This window comes from Schistocerca serialis, chromosome 2 (genome assembly GCF_023864345.2).
Source record: "Schistocerca serialis cubense isolate TAMUIC-IGC-003099 chromosome 2, iqSchSeri2.2, whole genome shotgun sequence".
Classification (NCBI taxonomy): Eukaryota; Metazoa; Arthropoda; class Insecta; order Orthoptera; family Acrididae; genus Schistocerca; species Schistocerca serialis.
In genome coordinates this window covers 287403960-287426468 of record NC_064639.1, presented here as the reverse complement: position 1 = coordinate 287426468, position 22509 = coordinate 287403960, and the positions used below count along the sequence as shown (strand labels likewise).

General features: G+C 43.3%; 1 protein-coding gene across 1 annotated transcript in view; it reads left to right on the top strand.

Annotated features, from left to right (window-relative positions):
- The first annotated feature begins 4882 nt into the window (after positions 1–4882).
- The window catches only part of LOC126455528 (lysozyme-like), a 126163-nt gene continuing 108536 nt past the window's right edge, over positions 4883–22509 (top strand). The window contains exon 1 of the mRNA XM_050091279.1: positions 4883–5035. Coding sequence (XP_049947236.1) covers positions 4957–5035 — 79 coding nt within the window. The 5' untranslated portion in view covers positions 4883–4956. The remainder of the gene's footprint in view (positions 5036–22509) is intronic.

Sequence of the window (22509 nt, the reverse complement as noted above, 5' to 3'; positions counted from 1 at the left end):
AACTGTAAGTTTCTTTACAGTATTCTTTTGATTTTGTTTTGATGTTGGTCAGTACTACAATAAATCATCCGATTCCGGTTCAAAGTTTGGTACCATTTTTAGGATGACAATCAAGTCTAAGGTGGATGGTTAGTTATGTGACAAATTGAACGAAAGATTACGAAGAAGTCTACGCCTCTGCACGCGGCATTTACCTTAAGCTGCGATGAGCTGTCGTCTGCTAGGCCGCTCTCTCCTCTGAAATTCCTATAAAACTAATTAAACCCTTTGCTGAATTTTTTTCAGCATAAACTCTCCCTATGTTTCTTGTTATGCGAGAAAACATGTACTCATCCCTAGTCTTAGAATATGGCTATATACACACGCATAGCTGGAGCAGCGTACATGTTATGCCGTCCAGGTCTGACAAGTACAATTAACTAATTGGCTGGTTCGTTTCTCCACAGTTGGAGCTAAACGATGCTACAGCTAATTTCTAGCGGGATGTCAGCCGCTGTGAACAGTGTTCACCCAAATTTCTTCTCTGCGTCGTACACAGCGTTATGCACTCCGTTCTGCACTTGGTGCCAAGAAGAGCCCCTTCAAGATTTCTGTCTTGTCTTTCTCATAGCTGAACTGTCTCCCCACCTGGGTTCTTTCATTCTTCACATCACAGCTTTTTTCGACCAATAGGAGCGTTCCTCTTATTTTGTGGAAACACTCTGTACCAATCGCAAGGGCCCTACCACTAAACTGCGTCGAAACTTTGGCTCTGTACTCCTTCCTAGTGCGTTTCCGCCAATCGGACGTTTTGTGCCCGCACCAGACATCAAAATGCGTAGATTGTCTCTCACGTGTGTACCACTAGGTGGACATGTGATCGAAAATGCGTCATTGTTAGTATCCATTTGGAATTCTGAAATGCAAATTTTTAAAAGCTTTCTTTCCTGTCCTCCCTCAGATGGCCCGTTAACTCGTTCTCCCCTTCTGAGTTACCTGGTCGGTCGTTGACCTGGCTTGGGACGCCCCTTTAAGTGATTTCCGTGGCCTTGCCTCTGCTCTCGCCCCTCTGAAATCCAAACTAAAACGCCTCTCGCTTCTTGTTGCACCTTCTGCTCATAAACATGCATTATGTAGGAACAATGTGTTAATTACCATTGATTGAGTGTCATCCTTTTTTGCATTACATACTGATAGGCAAATTTGCTCATAACTGTCGAATTAAGTTAGGTGTCATATTCACCTTCCCGTTGCGATGTATAAAGCTCTCACGTAAGGTGCGAATTTGACCTTCATTTATTCTGCCACCTTACAAACGTTATTTCTTTAATGGTTACTAAAGTGCTGTAGGGCTTACACTGTGTGTTACTGTCATTATTATTATCAGTGGAAGTGGTCTGAAACAAAACATTGGTAACCTGCAGTCTTCGAATTTCTGCCAGTTCAGAAATAGATCAGCAATCAAGTGATTTACAAAAAACAGAAGGCCTAAGTATACTCGACACATCTTAATTAGTTTGTTTTTAAATGTGTATGAATGGCGTAGGTGATGCAAGTGTCGCTGGGCAGGGGAGTACTGCAGAGGAAGCATGTTTTGTAACAAATGTCTATCATCAAAGTGGACAGTTAACATTATTTTGTAAGTAGGTGGCGCTGGCGATGCACTCAGAATTGCTTCATCAGTCTATAAAATAAGTTTGTTAGGAATAACTAGCACCAAATATAATTTATTTTTCGTCATTTTAAAAATAAATGTTCAAATCACTTCTTCAGTCTCGAGTTCAGTTAGTGGCTAATGCTAATGACGGTGGGGGGAGGGTGTACAACTAGCTAATATCTGGTTACACTTAGCAGTGATTGTCAAAAGCGATAAAAGGCTGTCTTGAAGCGTCTTCTGGCCCTGTTTCCAGCCGATGTCTTGAAAGAAATACGAGGAAAAGGTACCAATACAAAAAAAGAAAACACAAAAAAACAAAAAAATCTGGAGGACTCCTCCCAGGACTTAACGACTTTTTCGCATTCACGTTATTATCTTGCCACCAGAGGAGACTAATGACGGAATTTACAGTCTGCAATTTGTACTTGATACTAGGGTGTGGGCAGCCCCAAATGTAAACTGTGCCAGCTCTTTGAGCATACAGCGAATTACTGCCGCCTCCCACCGCAGTGTGTGAGATGTGCCTGGTACGGGACTGCGCCCTGCTGAGGACGGAGAAGGCGAAATGCCGTAATTGTGAACAGGACCACCCTGCTTCATATAGAGGAACAGCCTACGAAGCTGTACTTCATGCCTACCAACGGCGTGCTGTTGCACAGTCACTGCCTTCTCGGGGCACAACTGTCATCAGGCCATCATCCCAGGACGTCTACCAATTCTCCGATGTCCGCTCACAGTCACTCCATTCAACACAGTAGCCTCCGCAACAACCACAACCTCTTCATCCAAGTAGGAAAGAGCTGCCTGGATACTAAGATAGATAGGAGGGGTGAGGTGAGGGTCCTGGCTGTAAGATAACACCAGCAGCTCCCACGGGTTACCTCTCAGAATCGACAGCCAGTGCACGCACAAGCAGCGAGTCCTGAACATCATCAACAGCCTCAATCTGCTGACGTTCTTACCTCTTTGATGGGACATATGACACCTGCCCTTGCTGATATTAGAAACCTGTTTTACATGTTCCACCAGAAACTTACTAGTGTGCTGACCCTGGCAGGTCTTCTCCACGTGTCTGCTACGCCATAACTGGACTGTTTGGTCAGGGTACCTCTCGCCTTCCTTTTCTTTAACTATGTGTCCCTTGTCATGCCAGTGTTCTGTTAATTTGCCGGTCGTTGTAGCCGAGCGGTTCTAGGCGCTTCAGTCTGGAACCGCGAGACCACTACGGTCGCAGGTTCGAATCCTGCCTCGGCCATGGATGTGTGTGATATCCTTATGTTAGTTAGGTTTAAGTACACTACCGGCCATTAAATTTTCTACACCACGAAGATGACGTGCTACAGACGCGAAATTTAATCGACAGGAAGAAAATGCTCCGATATTCAAATGATTAGCTTTTCAGAGCATTCACACAAGGTTGGCGCTGGTAGCGACACCTACAACGTGCTGACATGAGGAAAGTTTCCAACCGATTTCTCATACACAAACAGCAGTTGACCAGTATTGCCTGGTGAAATTTGCTGTGATGCCTCGTGTAAGGAGGAAAAATGCGTACCATCACGTTTCCGACTTTGATAAAGGTCGGATTCTAGCCTATCGCAATTGCGGTTCATCGTATCTCGACATTACTGCTCGCCTTGGTCGAGATCCAATGACTGTTAGCAGAATATGGAATCGGTGGGATTCGGCAGGGTACACGAAACGCCGTGCTGAATCCCAATGGCCTCGTATTACTAGCAGTCGAGATGACAGGCATCTTATCCGCATGGCTGTAACGGATCGTGCAGCCACGTCTCGATCCCTGAGTCAACAGATGGGGACGTTTGGAAGACAACAACCATCTGCACGAACAGTTCGACGACGTTTGCACCAGCATGGACTATCAGCTCGGAGACCGTGGCTGCGGTTATCCTTGACGCTGCATCACAGACAGGAGCGCCCGCGATGGTGTACTCAGCGACGAACCTGGGTGCACGAACGGCAAAACGTCATTTTTTCGGATGAATCCAAGTTCTGTTTACAGCATCATGATTGTCGCATCCGTGTTTGGCGACATCACGGTGAACACACATTGGAAGCGTGTATTCATCATCGTCATCGCCATACTGGCGTACCACCCGGCGTGATGGTATGGGGTGCCATTGGTTACACGACCGCTGCTCTGGCCAGCACATACTCCAGATCTCTCACCAACTGAAAACGACTAGTCAATGGTGGCCGAGCAACTGGCTCGTCACAATACGCCAATCACTACTCTTGATGAACTGTGGCATCGCGTTGAAGCTGCATGGCCAGCTGTACCTGTACACGCGATCCAAGCTCTGTTTGACTCAATGACCAGGCGTATCTAGGCCGTTATTACGGCCAGAGGTGGTTGTTCTGGGTACTGATTTCTCAGGATCTATGCGCCCAAATTGCGTGAAATTGTAATCACATGTTAGTTATAGTATAATATATTTGTCCAATGAATACGCGTTTATGGTCTGCATTTCTTCTTGGTGTAGCAATTTCAATGGCCAGTAGTGTAGTTCTAAGTTCTAGAGGACTGTGACCTCAGATGTTAAGTCCCATAGCGCTCAAAGCCGTTTGAACCGTCTATTAATTTACGTTTACGAATCCAGAGGTGGAAAGGACCCATAGACTGCACAGACCCCTCTGAAAGTGCTGTAATAAAGAGAAAATTTCATTTTGCTTTATACCTTATTTGAGTCAAACAGGGCTTGGATCGCGTGTACAGGTACAGCTGCCCATGCAGCTTCAACGCGATGCCACAGTTCATCAAGAGTAGTGATTGGCGTATTGTGACGAGCCAGTTGCTCGGCCACCATTGACTAGCCGTTTTCAGTTGGTGAGAGATCTGGAGAATGTGCTGACCAGAGCAGCGGTCGTGTAACCAATGGCACCCCATACCATCACGCCGGGTGATACGCCAGTATGGCGATGACGATGACGAATACACACACACACACACACACACACACACACACACAAGGGTAATTATCTCAGAAAGGTTGGGAGCTACCCTTTGTAGCATGTTACCAAGAATTCCTATGATTCGTATCATTCAGATATATTCACGTTAGTGGTGCAATTCCCAAGAGCCGTTAGTGGAGTTTCCGGGCGCGCGTCCCTGAAGGTTTCCGCTGGTGACGATATCTGGCAGGTGCATTAGTTAAGGGCCGGCCTACCGCAGGCCACGTGCGATACGCCACGCGGAGCTTCCGGCAGGCTGCAGGCCGGCCGCCAGGTGTCGCTGCATTCGCCGCCTTGGTGTGCCAGAGTCGTCCGCGGGCTCAGACGCCTCAGCTCTCTCAGCCGGGATGGAGCCGTCGCAGTCGCAACCGCTGCCGCTGCTGCTGCTGTACCTCGCCGTGACCTGCGCGTCTGCCGCCGCTGCCGGTGAGTTTCCTGCTGTACGAGCTTACCGCCGTGGCCTTGGAGCTCGCTGCTAGCACCGCGTCACGGGGGAATTACCTCGGCCGCGTGCGGCCCATTACACTGACCCGCTAATGGCCATCGCTGACTCGGAGCCTGCCTGAGATACGTAAACAGCCGGCGGCGGTGTGTATGGCTTCGTTAGCCTTCGGGCTCTGGAGCGCATTTTTCACTTGACAGCTCGTTGTAAGTAATGATAGAACTTACAAGGGGACCGCACCTACTCGTCGTCACCGATTTCGTCCAGATTTATGGTGTATGCAGCGCTTGGCCGGAAACGAAAGTGACAGAATTTGGAGCTCCAGATGACCAGCCATTTAGAGAAACTGGCATTTATGGCTTGAGTCGGCCGTGGCAACGGTTGTCCCATAGGAAAGAGTGCAGAATGATAGAGGGCTGTAGTGTCAACCCGCTATTCCGAAACTTTTTTTGTTTTCAAGTTTTCCTTTACTGTAAGTAAACCGAAATGTCCAATACATTGTATTTACTAATATTTTCATAAAAGGCTTGAAAAGAACAGGAAAGGAAAATTTGGGGTTGTAAATCAATTCGTAGGAAGCGATTGTAACACACCCAAAAACTTCGTATGTGCTGGTGAGATTTTCATCGTAATAACAGGGAAGCAGTAATTTTCTCGGCATCTTGCTCGCGTTATGAACGTCGCAGTTTTACTATTACATGGCTGTTGTAACGATTCATGTGAATGTTACTTAGGTTTCTTCTGCCTGGTCCATTGATGAATGAATGCGAAATTTTCATGCTTCACAGAATTTATTCACATTGACATCCGAACTGCACACTCATGTAAACAAAACACGGACAGACTTCACTGATCTCTTTGACTTCCAAAAGTAACTTCAAAACTGACTCGTCGCAGCGTCGCTGCATCGCATTATATAGAATTTTAACAATAACTTCCAAAATAAAGCATTATTCATTTTGTACAGTTTTGATGTTACCATTAAAATTTACAAAACGTAAAGAAACTGATGTTACAGCCGAATAAGGTATAAAATACAATATTCAATGACAATCTGTTATAGTAATATTTTCAGTGTTCCATCAGAAAATCATTCTGAACTTTAATTACAATAATGTCTCTCGTATTATTTTAGTTACGTAATTAATTACAGTTTGGATTTGGTTACTTTCAGTGGTAGTACAGAACTCTTGCTTTATCCGATTACATACATAAAATGCACAAATAAGGCCTCAAATTCTGGAAACTGGAAAACTGTGAGATATAAACAATTGGAGAGTTAATTAGAAATATAATTACAAACAATATTAATTACAGAGGAAGACATAAAAATAAATAACAAATCAAAATACATCGCTAGGTAATAACTTTTAAGCTGTTTCTCAAGATAGTGAGGTCTTCTGTTTCTGGATTTTTAGATTACAATTTTTTTAATTAGAAGCATTGATTTTTCATGCTAACATCTCTGCAGGCTCTAGTTATTTATTGCTAAGGACGTATTACTTCAATTTCTTGATTAGTTACTTAATTCAATATAAGCACATAATTTTATGGATGGCAACAATCCACCGATAATTACAACGCCTATCCTTCCAGAACATTCCACATGCCTTCGCAATGAATATCAAGATTTTTATCAATTAGGACAGAAAGACACATATAAAGACACACATACAAGGCCTTAGGAAGTACTAAATTGTCCGATAACTATCCGGATGTATATAAAAAGAAAGCGGTATCGGACATTTCATATGAGCCCTGGGGGAGGCTGTATCGTTATACTGTTATAAAGGTTCTACAAAAACAAACTTGATTTACATTAGTAAAAGGTTCTCTCTCATCGCACAATTTGGAAGAAAAGACAAACACAATAACACACCATTTCGCCCCTTATTGGCGAGGAAAGCTGCTGATGTACGATGGAATTTATTTTGAAACAGTCTTCTCGGGATGTGATTTTTTTCTCTGCTCTTAAATATTGCCCTTTTTCTTTTATTTCTGTTTAATAATTTATGCACTATTATTAGTTTATGAGGAGGAAACAGAATCTGCTTTTTTTATTGTTCATCATACTAAACAGACGTGCAGTATCTATCGTAAAAAATAAGACAAACATTTTGTTTCACTTCCGTTTTTTAGGTACTTTACACAATTTCCACTGAAATTACTTTAATGATACATTTAATTTGTTGTGCGCAATAGTTTTCATCAATATAGATCATTTAATCAATAAACTTACTTAAAAGATTGTGAAATTTATTAAATCCACATAGAAAAAAATGGCAAAACGTCTAACGCTGGTGCTGGTGGTGGTGATGGTTGTGTGGTGTGGGGGAGGCATGCCTTCAGCAATTCCGCCAGAAGCACAGATTCGCAAACAAGCTGTTCGCGAAAATTGTAATGTCGAGCTGCAGTTGATTTCAGTATGAACTATCGTCCTAATTAATGCAGATGTATTTGAAATGCAACTTTTCGTTTATCTAATAATTGTCATATTTCACTGCCGGAAGAAATACAATACTACTTCAGCACGTTAAATGTGACAATTTGCATCACAGTTGCACCTGCTAAAGGTCCTGTTCCACGTGTCGGCTGTCGCGTTTGGATGCAACACTGCACTTTGTAGCTGCAGAGAGTTATGAACTCTTTCAAACGTTTTCATATCATCTCGTATATCTTATCAAGACTGCACAATTCAGTGCTCCATCTCCTGAAACATATCAATGAGAGTGCCCTATAGTTCACCTTTGTGATCACTCCAGCCATCAAAAATGTTCAAATATGTGTAAAATATTATGGGACTTAACTGCTAGGGTCATCAGTCCCTAAGCTTACACACTACTTAACCTAAATTATCCTAAGGACAAACACACCACGCCGGGACCAACCGCACAGTCCATGACTGCACCGCCAAAGACCGATCGGCTAATCCCGCGCAGCTCCATCCATCAAAATCCAGGGACTAGATGATAGGTGATTTTGGTACAGGACTCTCCACTTTAAACCATTGACGTGTCATATATTACCTTACATCAGCAGCAGAATACACTTGTCCCATTATCCATGTATCACATTTCTCAAAAGTGGATAATTGGTGTGATTAGAGCCAATTAGAAGGGGACTTAAACGAAAAATTTACATTTCATAACAATATTTCATACTGAAAGCAGCAGCAGCTCGTAATCACACATAGCAATTATCTCGGTAATGACTCGTTTGCAGATCAGAGTTCCCGGGAAGTTTTTGCTTCTGTTATCGTGTACTTCCACTCTCGTCATTTTCGCCATTAACTACAATACACCTTGTACATGGGCATTTACATATAAGGGGCAGTCAAATTATAACGAGACAGATGGATAAAAATAAGTAAACTTTCAATTATTTCGAAAGTAATTGTCAATACAATACATTTATCCCAGTGCGAGACAAGACGATCAGTGCCTTCATGGAAAAATGTTTCCGGTTGCTTGTGGAACCATGATTGTACCCGGGTCTGCACCTCTTCGTCCGAAGCAAATCGACAGCCAAGAATGTCTTTCTTTAGTGCAAAATGTGAGAGGGCATTATCCTAGAACAGAATGACGCTGTCCGTATACATCTCTAGGCTTTGGACTTTGGGCTCTTCAGGTAATTTTGTAAATGCAAGATATGTTAAGATCTGTTAATATGCATCCTACGTACTTTTTTCGAGGTGCTTACGCTGATTTTTTTCAACTGTATCATCTAATAATCTAGCTAATTCATCACATTATACAAAGATTGTAAAAGTTTAACTGCTACAGAACTGTCGGTTGCGAATGTGGTTTGCTTATATTTGTTCAGTTTATTGTTTGCGGTGAGCGTGAAAGGTCATATCCATTGTTAATGCGGTACGTTTCATAGTTTGTTTCTGGTGTGTGATGAGATGTGTGGAAGAGTTTGGTAATGTAGTGTCTGTCGCGGTGGGTTTCCTGTGTACACTGAAAGACATCTGCTGGTTGTTTCCCGATATCTTGATATCAAGAAAAGGAATTGTGTTGTTATCTTTACATTCAAGAGTGAATTGACTATTTTTATGCAGACTGTTGAATTTATTGAATTTAGAGGAGGTCTCTTAAACATAAAATAAATGGAAATGAGGCTGGTAGCAGTTTAACTCAATTATTTCACACAGTCGCAGTCTCTACACTTGGCCATAGCTAATCAGTTGTTCCCTATTTCAAATTGACACATCTGCCCTCTGCTTTGTCCATAAAACATTGTTTAGTCACTAAGGGAACGTCTAGCACAGCGGCTTTTACACGCCTGCTGACGTGCGCCGCAGACCATAGATCGCGTGATTGCGGGCAGTGACTCCGCTGGCGAGGAATTCCTAGGGATCTGCCAGCGTGCGTCTTTGAAATCGGCCGCACCGTAGCATCCACCAACAACCACAATAGAAGAGTGACAAGAGTACCGGGTCCGGGTACAGTGGCCTTTCCACTGCTGACGCTTCCGCAGTTCTCTGAAGAGCCGTCTAGGTAATTCGTTTGCTACGTCACTACAGCTGACGCGGCACTGTTAACAGATAGCGACCCGTTATGACAGCGATGGAACCCCGTGCAGTCTGCTTCAGTAAAACTCTTCCACTGGTCAGGATATAGTGCTAATGAGGTATGGAACATCATTTCATGCTCGGGATGTGACCAGGAAAGACTCATCGCTACTGTACATAGTATGACAATTATTAGTGAAAACTGACACGCTGAATGTGTAAGATAGTAAAAGCAAAAACGTTCCGGCAAACACGGGCCCACAAACTAGCCGTTTCCGAGGTAACTGTAAATGTGTGGTTACCAGCGGACACTGACTTCGGCATGAAATATTGTACTAGTTAGCAAAAATATATTTGAAATCTAACTTTTCTATTAACTCACGAGCTAAGTGGGTTGTGATTCCACCCAAAGCCTATCGTAACAAGAAATACAACGCTACTCCAGATCGCTATGTGATACAATTTACCGTACACTGGTACCTGTAAGAGTACGTGTTCCACTTGGCCTCACATTCGGAGAGACCGATGACCAAGTGGCTTGGTCCCTTTCCCATTTTAACCAACCAACCTTACATTCGGGTGCAATACTGCATTCGTCTCTGCAGTGAGCTATGAATTCTTTGAAGCTCCCGTACCAAAAAATGGTTCAAATGGCTCTAAGCACTATGGCACGTAACATCTGAGGTCATCAGTCCCGTAGACATAGAACTACTTAAACCTAACTAACCTAAGGACATCACACACATCCATGCCCGAGGCAGGATTCGAACCAGCGACCGTAGCAGCAGCGCGGTTCTGGACTGAACCGCCTAGAACCGCTCGGTCACAACAGCCGGCGCGTCCGTATCATCTCGCAAATCTTATCAGGACTGAACAGATCCTGCTCCAGATCCTCAGGCGTATCAACGGGGATGCTGTACACTTCACTTTTGAGATGACAGAGAGAGAAATTAGAGATCGTTTGACGTTGAAGGCCAAGGTACAGTGCCTGATCATCCTACCAATATTGAATCATATTTGCGCCTTATGTGTCGTCTTACATAGCTACATATATACTCCGCAAGACACCTTGCTGTGAGTGGCGGAGTGTGCTTTGTGTACCAGTGTCAATTCTCCCATTCCTGTTCCCAGTTGCGAATAGTTCGCGGGATTGCCAGTAAGCCTCCATGTCGGCTCAAACTTCTCTAATTTTATCTTCGTGGTCTTTCCTCAACATATACGTAGGAGGAAGCAAAATATTTGCTGAATCCTATAGGAACGTAAGCTCTCGGAACTTAAAAGTAAGCTAAATCGTGCCACAGAACGTCTTTCCTCCGTATCTGTAACGAAATGCGCTGCTCTTCTTTAGACCTTCTCTACTTTCTATATCAATTCAGTCTGGAACGGATCCCATACTGATGAGTATTGGTCGAACGATAGTTTTGATAGCCATCTCCTTCGTTGACGAACTAAATTTCCTGAGGATTGTTCCAATGAATCTGTCTGGCATCTGCCTTTCATGTGATTAGTTTTATGAGCTTGTTCCACTTTAAATAGCTCCGTACGTACGGTGGAAGGAGCTGCTTCTAGCCACTGTTCTTTAAATCGTTTAATCGTGCAATAATGCGTCTTTCTTTCTGTGCTTACGCATCACGTTCAGAGTCAAGTCACTTCCTGCACCAAGCGTCGGTCCCGTGTAGGTCTTCCTGTATTTCGCTATAATTTTACGTATTTGGGCTCGCAATAACACTTTTGCTGCTCCCAGCATTCATTACTCATGAACATCTCATCTTGTGATCATCAGCTGTACAAAGCATTTCGGCGAGGAGCGATTGACTTTCGATTAATTAACACACATTCACGAACACATTTTATGTATAGTGAACTAATTTCTCCTCAAATTTAGCAGAGCGCCCAGCATGAGCTGCCATCCGTATGGAATAACATCTATGTACTAAACGGCTAGTATGGTGCATGGTGCATGGCCTCAGTTGGAGGGTGGCTATTTAGCAGCTTCCGAGGGCAACGAAAATTTAATTCTCAGTATTTGATATAATTATTGATCCAATTTAAAAAAAAATTAAATACATTCTGTCCAGACACTAAACAGAAAAAGACGAAGCCTCTTTGTCAGGTGTTAAAATTTACGTGAATCCTACTCTGGTAGCAAGGCACCATATAAACTATTGCATGTTCAGTTCATTGCTACGTGTAACACAAGTAAAAGATTAATTCTGTCGTAATATCACTCCATCCACGGGGATTTATGACGTATAGTTAGACTGTAGTATCTGTCCATGTCTAACAGCCGATGTCCCCCGATCTGAACACCTAAAATCGAAGAAAAATCATTTTAAGTTACGGAGATATCTTTTCTACCACATGGAGGTCATATACAAGTAACACCGTGCACTTGTGTACACTATATGTTTCAAGATTAACGATTCTGAAAACTGAAGAAGCACAAGTAGCTGAGGAAACATATCATGTAACAGACAGCTGTGACCAGAAGATCCACAACAGTCATAAATGACGTATTACTTGGCCAAAAGCTAAACGTGTGCCGTAAATAACACTCACTGCATACAGAATCACATTTACCACATTGGGGGTTCCTGCGTTGTTATGCATTTTTCCCTTATTCTTCATCGAAGTGCAAATGAATAATATTAATGAAATAATTACAACACAACGGATTGGAATAGTATGGTTACTCGACAACGGCAACATGCGGACGTATTACATAAATTGGGTGTTAGCTCCACTACTATACCGATAGTCCAGCAAAAAAACCTAGAGGAATCAAATTATCCAGATCTTTGCCTCTGACTGAAACATCATGCTGTGTTTCACTCTCTCGCTACTGATTTCACATATGTACTTCGATGAGTAATGAAGGAAAGAACGTACGACAACAGTAGAAATTCTGTTTAGGGGAAAAATCTTATTTTTAAGTACTGCATGTGTTACAGGGTGTTAAGGGTATAAGTGCAGATATTGTGATCGCTGGTACCTTAATATGTGCCCACTTCAGTGTGTTAGTTGTTTTTTCTCTGTGTCTAATAGTCTTCCCGCAAACATATCACATAATTTATTTTCCTGCACGGTCCTAACAAGGGGACCGTACGGACTTAACCTCACCGATTTGAGTCGTATTGACAGAGTATACGGCACGACTTGGACTTCAACATATGGAACAGGAAGATGCAACTCTCAACAGTTTTCGAGAAAATAGAGTATGAAAATTTTAGGCGTGCTTATATATTTTGCACGGTCTCTAATACCCAACATGTCCACAACTGAGTTAGTAAGCACTTAGTTTCATTTGCGCGAGGCCTCTGTATCGAATCTTGCTGCCGGTTCTTTTTTGTGAGTTTTTTGCACCAATATTCGGTACTAAGCTTCGATATGATACGCCGTGAGACAGTGTGACGACCAAGAACCGCTTATGAATCGAAAGTTTGTTTTGCGATAGACACACTGGAAAAAAATCATGAACATAGAAAAATTCGGCGTTCCTTACATTTGCTGTATATCGCGATAATTACTATTTTCCATACTGCCGCGTGGGATTAGCCGAGCGGTCTGAGGCGCTGCAGTCCTGGACTGTGCGGTTGGTCCCGGCGGAGGTTCGAGTCCTCCCTCGGGCATGGGTGTGTGTGTTTGTCCTTAGGATAATTCAGGTTAAGTAGTGTGTTAGCTTAGGGACTGATGACCTTAGCAGTTAAGCCCCATAAGATTCACACACATTTGAACATTTTCCATATTTCTATGATCGGCATCACCCTGATTCGTGCAGTGCTGCGTGGGTTACACATTATTCTTGTCAAAAATATACTGTAATATAAATAAAATGACTATCCTGATTTGATTGAAGCTTTTCGTTTATCCTTTTTTTCATTTCCAATCTCCTTAAGAAAAATTTTTTTAATCTTTTTTCAATTTTACGCATTAGGAAAATAGTAAATAAATCATTAGATATTGATATTTTTCACGGGCACAATAAATCTGTTCTTAAAATTTCGTGAGAATGAAAAATAAACTAGCGGCAACGAGATTTGATTTAGAGACCTGGCGTACATGAAGCTACGCGCTTACTCTCTGTTGTGGGTACCGTGAACACTAATGCCCTACAAAGAGTACAGCACAAGCACTCCTATAATTTTCAAAATCAATTTTCTCAAACTGTTGAAACTTGGGTTTTCCTGTTTACATATGAAGTGCTTATTTCAACAGTGATAAAAGTCCATTATCTCCAAGTTTCTGTCTATAACTCTTCTGATATTAATGGTCCAAACAAACAGAAAGAAAGGTTCATCTCTAGCAAGAAGTCATATGCTTGGATATGTCTGGTATCTCAACTGCATATTTTCAGTGCTCATTTAACTATAGGACTCTGTATCTCAATACGAACAAAAATGGACTTGTACCATTATTGAAATAAGCCCTTCATACGTTAGTCTTAGGCGTCTCCGACACAGTCTGTCAATATGAATCAAATCGGCGGGAGGAAGTTCGTATGGTCCCCTTGCAAGTGAACTAGCCTGTCAGTATAGACTACCCGTTTTGCGTCCATGCGCCAACACTTCAACACCTGACTCGCTGCCCAGGCGAAAATAAGTATTAATGGCTTGCTCTTGCCACTTGTACTTGGATGTACTAACCAATGTAAAAACATACTACTCCTAATAACAATAATTATTAGTCTGCCAATGAAGTAAAGACTGATGTAATGTTGTAAAGTACATTGTCTTCAGTCACCAGTAAAAATATCTGCATCTATACGCCTAACATTCTGTACATTATTTCAAACAAATGTTTTCACCGAATAATACCTCATTTATTACTCTGTATGTCCATCTTTACAGAGATCTTTTATGATTCTTTTGAATCTGCTGGTCATAATTGTCTGTCATATGGTATACTTCCCTCAGCAACTTGTGCTGCTATTGTTCTCAGCTTCGTTAACCTACAAACGTAGTTTGTTTACAAATGCAGAGTTTCACAGGTGGTGGGTGATAGACCAGACATAACTCCGTATTTAAGATCATGTTTATTCGATTTTAGCCTTTCGAGGTGGGGTACCTCCGTTCTAAATAGCTAACTATCACAATACACGTCCAAAAGTTAGAGGTTCAATCCTCAATCGTTCCTAGATTTTTTCCTCACTTATCGCTTATTTTGTCTCTTGCAATGATTCGAGTATACGACAAATGCTAAGCTACATCGTGGTTCAAAAGCCAGTGGGTGTATAAAGCCGGGTACACCATCTCGATACTAATGTTGGCTTTAAAATCGACTTTTGTACGAGAGCAGCTCCGGCTGCTGGATTCTCAACGTACTGTCAGCTGGAGCGGCAGTCACTTTCAAAAAACGCTGGTGGTCGGCCAGAGGTATGGGACAACCCAGACGTTGTCGCTGGGCTTTTCCCAAGCTATTTGTCGTGTGGTTCCCCGCACACATCTTGCAACCGATGGTATTTCAGGCCCTGATCATTAATCGGCCTTGCCTACGAATCTGCTGTAGGTGGTGGTCCTGAATTTCTGCCTGTCACGGGGTCAGTCTTGTTCCTCACTTATGAGACGTAAGGCAAGAAGGGCACGCTGGATTTCTACCCAGTTTGTCATTCTGCATAAAGTCAGTTCGTCTAACTTACCCTGTCCCTATCGCGAAATCTCCATCATACCTAACGCCTATTTCCACGTATTCACTTCGTAGCATACTTGATTCTCGTACAGGTTACATTTCACCTTCCGTGTCTTACAAGGCTATTCGTTTGTTGGTTAGCTGTGCCTTAGATCATATTGACGTTAACATTAGGATGTGGAATAAACATACAAATGTTTGAAAATAATTGTTTGGGCACATGCTCGCCATTTGCATTTTTTACTAAATATTCAGAAATTCTTCTATGGATACGAGTAGATCGACTTGCTAAGGAGAAACATCTTTTATCTACATTACAAAACACTTCTTTTGATGGTGAAACATTTTCTTTCGAGGGGATAGGTTCAGTTTGATGGGTGCATAATTAACTCCTTTCTGTAGCAATGTTAGACTCATTAAACAATAACGTAGGTCGTCGTTCTTTCTGGTGTTGTACGAGGGGGCCTCGAAGTTTCATGTTATTTTGGCAGGTAAAGTAACTTTTATTAAAGCTGTACTACACTTCAATGTGACAGTTGCATGGCACTTCTTTAACATAGTCGTCAGTCTATGCAGTCAACGGCCGGAACGTTCTACCAATAGTTAGATTCCTCAGCGATAGAAATCTACTCGGTCGCGGAGTCATTGGAGTGTCGCTGTGTGAACGCCCTTATCGTCGGAAAGCCTGTGACTGTTGTGAAACAGTTCCTCGGCTATCTGTACATTGTCGTCTGTGGTCGACAGTCTTCCTTCTCGACCAGCATCTCCAATATCTGGGCCGCCCACACAGTCCGTAAATAATTTTGTAAGTTGCATCTACATCGCGTTTCCTCCCACTTCGAGGGTTTCTGTCGAAACATTACCCCCACGTGCCTATCCATTCTTCACGCTGCGAATGACTGGCAGTACGAGCGTTAGTGCTAAAGTTTTAATTATCACTTTGAAAATAGCAAGTTGCGATAGTGAAACTTGGTGGTGCTCCTACTCCACATATTCACCCTCGAATGGGAGACATTTTTCCCAGTGAGGAGTGACTTGGCAGGGACCTCGGTTGTACAAGTCTGCGTTTTTGGCTAATTAGGAAATGATGTTGCACATCAAAAACCACCTCGTCGTTTTTCTGGAAAAGCCTGTCACGCAGAGGTTTCGCTGTACGAGGAAAGAGGAGGGACTCATGGGGTGTCGTATCACGAGAATACGAAGTATGAGGCAAGATTTTATAGCCATCTCACCACTGTGTCGAATGATGATGCCTTGTGGCTTCCGCCAATTCAGCATAGACTGCTGCAGTGTTGTTCCCCTCCAAATGCAGAAATCGAATAAGGGTACGGTTCCCGACTTTACTAAACGACTCCTCTTGCGGCATGCTACGGTTTTAAGGCGCGCGGATTTCCATGTGTACTAAGACGGCAGACGTGCGCCTATAAATAGAGACATTACTGATTTCTCTGTCAGGATATTATATTCCTTTCATCGTTGACTTCAAACTCTTGCCTTTTTCTGTGTAATATTTTCCTGAATCCAGTTTTCTCCATACTTGCTGTTTCTTTTGGTGTTTAAAACACAATCTTTTTTAGAAAATAACTCTTTGGTATGTTTCTAAGTAACCTTAATTTTCTAAAATTCTAACCTAGTCGTTTAATTTACTCCGGCATACCTCTTAATTTTTAGATAAATTCTAGAAATCAACTTTTCCGATCTCCTACGTGACGAGTTCATTACATTCTAGTTTCCTGTCCATTGTTTCTCAACTTGTTACTAATCCATTATCAGTTGAATTCCAAAGTGGTTTGGGGCCTTCACATCCAGTGCAATTTCATTACCTTTTCGCAGAATTAGTGTGTATGAGACCAGTTTTGGGTAAACATTTTTAAGTCGATTTCAGCACACTCCGATTATATATAGTTAGTTAGTTCGTTCCATGTTCAACAGACCATTTGAATGATTCATTTATCGAAACGCTATGGAACGAGTCATTTCACACAATATGTATACATGATTGGTGCTAACATTAATGAAACTGGCCGCGGTGGCCGAGCTGTTCTAGGCGCTTCAGTCCGGACCGCGCGACTGCTACGGTCGCAGGTTCGAATCCTGCCTCGGGCATGGATGTGTGTGATGTCCTTAGGTTAGTTAGGTTTAAGTAATTCTGAGTCCCATTCCCGCTCACGCCGCGGAGAGTTACGCATAGGCTGATTGTCGCTTTTGCCACTCGAGATGTCGGGACGCGGAAGGGGACGCAAAGCTGCTGCCTTGGCGGAGTTGCTGCTCACGCTAGCAGGAACATCCGGCAAGAAGAGGAAGACTACACCGCAGTGCTTTCGCTGCCAAAAGCTTGGCCACGTTGCCAAGCAATGCAGCGGAGCAGCCGCGTGCTTGAAGTGTGCGCAAGCACACGACACACGTGACTGCAAGAAGCAGAAGGACGCCCCCTGTACCTGCGCCAACTGCGGCGGCGCTCACGCGGCCAACGCCCGTTCCTGCGCCTACAGAAGAAACTGGCGCGGACCGGAGAAGAAGACGCAGAAGCAAGTGACCACCACACACGAAGAGGTGGTCACTTGCACAGAAGACGACGTGACCAGGCGCTTTAACGACGCCGTAGAAGAAGCCATGTCCGCCTTCAAATCCGCCATGGCGGAAGAGAGGGCGGCCATGCTGGCGGAACTGGGCGAGGCTCGGCGTCAGATCGCTGAGCTGACGCAGGAGCTTCGCTCAGCCAAGGCAGCTTCCGCCACAACAGTCGACACCGCCACCCAGACGACTCCTCCACGGGAGGATTTCGCGACGGTGGCCACGCAGACCGACTTGCCTGCCGAAGGGGAGGCGACACAGCACAAGGACACCGGAGCAGCAGCGCAAGAAGAAGAGTGGGAAGAAGCCTCATTTCTCCCGCTTCCAGACATGTACAGCGCAAGCGCTGTAACGAAGAAGATCGCTGACTCGCTTCGCGATGGTACTTACCCCCACCACGACAACCCTTATCCTTTCGTCCCACCTAACCATACTAAACCTCCACCCCCACACCAACCAATTGAGTATCCAGAAGGCCTTGTCGGTCTTTCTAGGGAGGATTACATTTTGATTAATTCCTACCCTATCTTTACAGAGTGGCAAATGCGCTACATCATTTTCGCTCTGGTCAACGGAGAATACGAAAAAGCAGGATACACTATTCCCAGTATCCCAACCGAGGGAGAGCCCTCAGCAACAAGCAAGAAGAAGAAGAAGAAGAAAAATAGACACATCGTCAGATCCAAGAATTAGGACATCGGCACTCCTTGCCAGTACAGATCCAACCACAAGTACAGACAGAAGACTCTACAAGATTCCCAGGGGAGTAAAGGCCAACAGGCCACAAACTTCCACCCGAACCTCCTCACAGTGAGGAAGTCAGAAAAGGAGCAGCAAAGGCAAAAAAGTTCTAAGTCCTAGGGGACTGATGACCTCCGATGTTAAGTACCATAGTGCTCAGCCATTTGAACCATTTTGAACCAATATTAATGGAAACACTTTTTAGTCTTACTCATACAACGACACTTACAAAGTTTTTTATTTATTTTTATTTTATTTAATTTTTGCTGGCTACCAGTTTTTAAGCAGAAATTCGTTAATGGAATAGAAGTCGTCCAGAAGAAATGATTCTAAGTTGGATTTAAAACATGCTTTGCTTCCTGTCATATTTTATTACTGGACAAATGCTTAGAAATTTTTGCTGCATATTGAACTTCTTTCTATGGTATCGGTGTTGTATCGTTGTCGTCCCAGTGTGAACCTGTCAAGTCATCTCAACGACGTTGCTACACATTCCACCAGTGCTGGTTGTTTATGCGTTATATCGCGATTCACGTCGCATATCGTAAGGCCTCAGTGAGAACTACGCCTAATACCTATAATTTTATTCTCACGTTCACGACACGTTGTTGGTAGCGTAATGGGTGCACTGTTTTCTTCGATTACAGCTGCTTAAAATTTAAGATACAGGGTTTCGCGGGAAGAATGTCGTCTTTTCTCCAAGGGGTCCCATTGATATACCACAAAAACACGCGAGTATAGCGGAGATGCTTCGGGAACATTTCGCCTAAGGACGATGGAAATAAGATTAGAGACGTTAGGGGTCGTACAGAGGCATATAGATAGTCGGTTTTCCCTCGCTCCATTTGCGAGTGGAACGGAAAAGGAAGCAACCAGTAGTGGTACAGGGTACCCTCCGCCACTCACAATGCAGTGGCTTGCGGTGTATTGATTTAGGTGTAGATATCTGTATGGGCTGCGTCGTCATGTTACAATCGTGCCAGTAAGTCTCTGAAATCGTTCTATGTCTGCTGCTATGCCTACATGATAACGACTCCAACTCTAAAATTAGTCGAATCAGCAATTTCCTTCACACATGCACTCTATTTTCCCCGTACCTTTGCAACAAATCCAATGCCTTCCTAATACCGATTTTACGTGATCGGCCCATCTCATACCTTTCTTGGTATTACATATACTTATTTGACGTGCTCAAGACGTTCTCTGTCAATCTTGTAATCCGAAAATATCTGATTGTTTCTCTTTGTTATAGGAGTTATCTTAAATTTATCCGATTTAAAGAGAGCCGCCGTTCATTACACCAGGCCTAAATTTTGACCACGTCTTTCCGCAGTTCCTAACAACGGTGCTACGAAAATATTTTCCTGCAGATAGCAGCATCGTCAGCGTACAATAAATAATATGCTTCTCCTTTATTCTGGTTTCGACGTCAAAATTACAGTTCATGAAGCGCTGAAACCATCCTATTCACGTTCTTTCCCTAATAGGTGCCTCACTATATGCCTTACTCAGCATTTTTTGAGTCTCACAAGGGGAGACCACGACGTTGGGATTACCGATTTAACTTCCAACTTTGTACACCTTAAGTCCGCCGTTAAAACAGCATAAAGTGCGAGCAGTAAGGTGCACTCTTGTGGCAATTCCGAGATAATATCAAGAGAAGTTTTAGCGTATATTATGTAACAATGTATTGTCCATAGCCTCTGGCTGCTAGAGCACGGTGGTCACGCTTTCAAGCTTTGTAGCACGAACGTGTCAAAGGTAACGGTTCGACTCAAGCTCAAACTTAATTTTTAACTTATTTTTTTCATCACTGGTCATATTATTTAATTTGACACTTGAGAGGTAAAATATTTAAAAAAAAATCATCCGTATATGTGTGAAGTTTTAATTAATTTCATGTTATTTGAATACTTACTATTTTTAATTCAAATTAATTATTAGAACAAACATATTTATAACTATCGGCAAGCAAATGAAGAAAGGCATACAGATTTTCTGAAAATGTGTGCCTGTCGTGATTTGCGAAATCCCTTATACATGCAATCTGGTAAGATACGCGGAACTACTTTGACCTCCACAGTTCAAGCTGCAGACATGGAGGCAGTCGTCAGTCGTCAGTTGGCAGTTAACCTGCGTAGTGGTGAGACGTTGCTAGTGCAGCAAGGACGAGTAGTGTAGGTGCAATTGTTTTGAATATCACAGAATTTAATCTTGGTACCACAAAAATGAAGCTCTGAGCGGGAGTCGAACCGTCGCTTCACACAGGTGCGTCTTGCGAAAGCTTCAACGCTAACCACTAGACCACAGTGAACTCTGGCGTCCGGCCCCTACGCACAGATAAATCAAAATAAAACGTGTGTTAAATCTTGTGGGACTTAACTGCTAAGGTCATCAGTCCCTAAGGTTACTCACTATTTAACCTAAATTATCAAAGGACAAACACACACACACACACACACACACACACACACACACACACACACACACACACACACACACCCATGCCCGAGGGAGGACTGCAGTCCATGACTGCAGCGCCTGAGACCGCTCGGCTAATCCCGCGCGGCCTACGCACAGATACATCAGTTACACAACAGACGCGTAAAACTTCTCGGAACTGCCAGAGTAGTGCACCTTACTACTTGCACAGTATCTTGTTTCAATGGCCTACTAGAGGTGTACAAAGTTCGAAGTAAATCCGTGAGTCCAACGTCGTGGCCTCCCCTTGTCAGTTGTAGATTTTCTAATGTTCAAGCAAAAAATTAACTTCTCGCAAATGACGAGAACAGAGCTCGTAAGTCGACATATTTGGTTATTGGAAATTTGTGGGAAGTTCTTATGGGAGCGCATGCGTACGCGCACTCAGAAACAGGTATAGTACGGTAAGCTAAGATTGCACGAGTTTCAAAGGATTCCAAACCGGCTCTTCCTGCATTGTTACAAGCAACGAAAGCTACAGTTATCCATCCGTTACCCAAACTGGAAGAAGAAGAAACTTTCATTAAAGAAAAATTTAACTTCGCACCACAAAATAAAGTAGGTCCATGAATAAGAACAAATTGAGTAGTTTTACCTACTCCTCTTACTTCGTTCTTTTTACCCTTCGCAGAAGATGTCGAAGCACCAAGAGTGCCGTCCACATTGACAAGTGATTTGTGGTTTACAAATCACTTGTCAATGTGGACGGCAATCTTGGTGCTTTGACATCTTCTGCGAAGGGTAAAAAGAACGAAGTAAGAGGAGTAGGTAAAACTACTCAATTTGTTCTTATTCATGGACCTACCACAAATCACTTGTCAATGTGGACGGCACTCTTGGTGCTTCGACATCTTCTGCGAAGGGTAAAAAGAACGAAGTAAGAGGAGTAGGTAAAACTACTCAATTTGTTCTTATTCATGGACCTACTTTATTTTGTGGTGCGAAGTTAAATTTTTCTTTAATGAAAGTTTCTTCTTCTTCTTCCAGTTTGGGTAACGGATTGATAACTGTAGCTTTCGTTGCTTGTAACAATGCAGGAAGAGCCGGTTTGGAATCCTTTGAAACTCGTGAAATCTTAGCTTACCGTACTATACCTGTTTCTGAGATTATTATTGCTAGTGAGGGTTCCTACCTTTTACCGCACATGCGTGCGCGCGCGCGCGCGCACACACACACACACACACACACACACACACACACACACACACACACACACACACACAAACCCGTGCCCCAGGCAGGATTCGAACCTCCGACGGGGGGAGCCTCGCGAACCGTGGCAAGGCGCCTCACACCGCGTGGCTGACCCGCGCGGCTTGACATGTTTAATCGAGAATTATTTTATGATGCAATCACAAGTCACCTAATGGTTTGATGACGTCATGTATAAAGTCGTCTGAGCTAATCAGACCACTGTTATGAATGACCTCCCACCTCTACCACCGCTTGCCGCTACTGCCATCTATTGCAAAACGCAGGAAGCAAAGTTACAGACCTAATACTTCACCACGAATGGCACCTTTG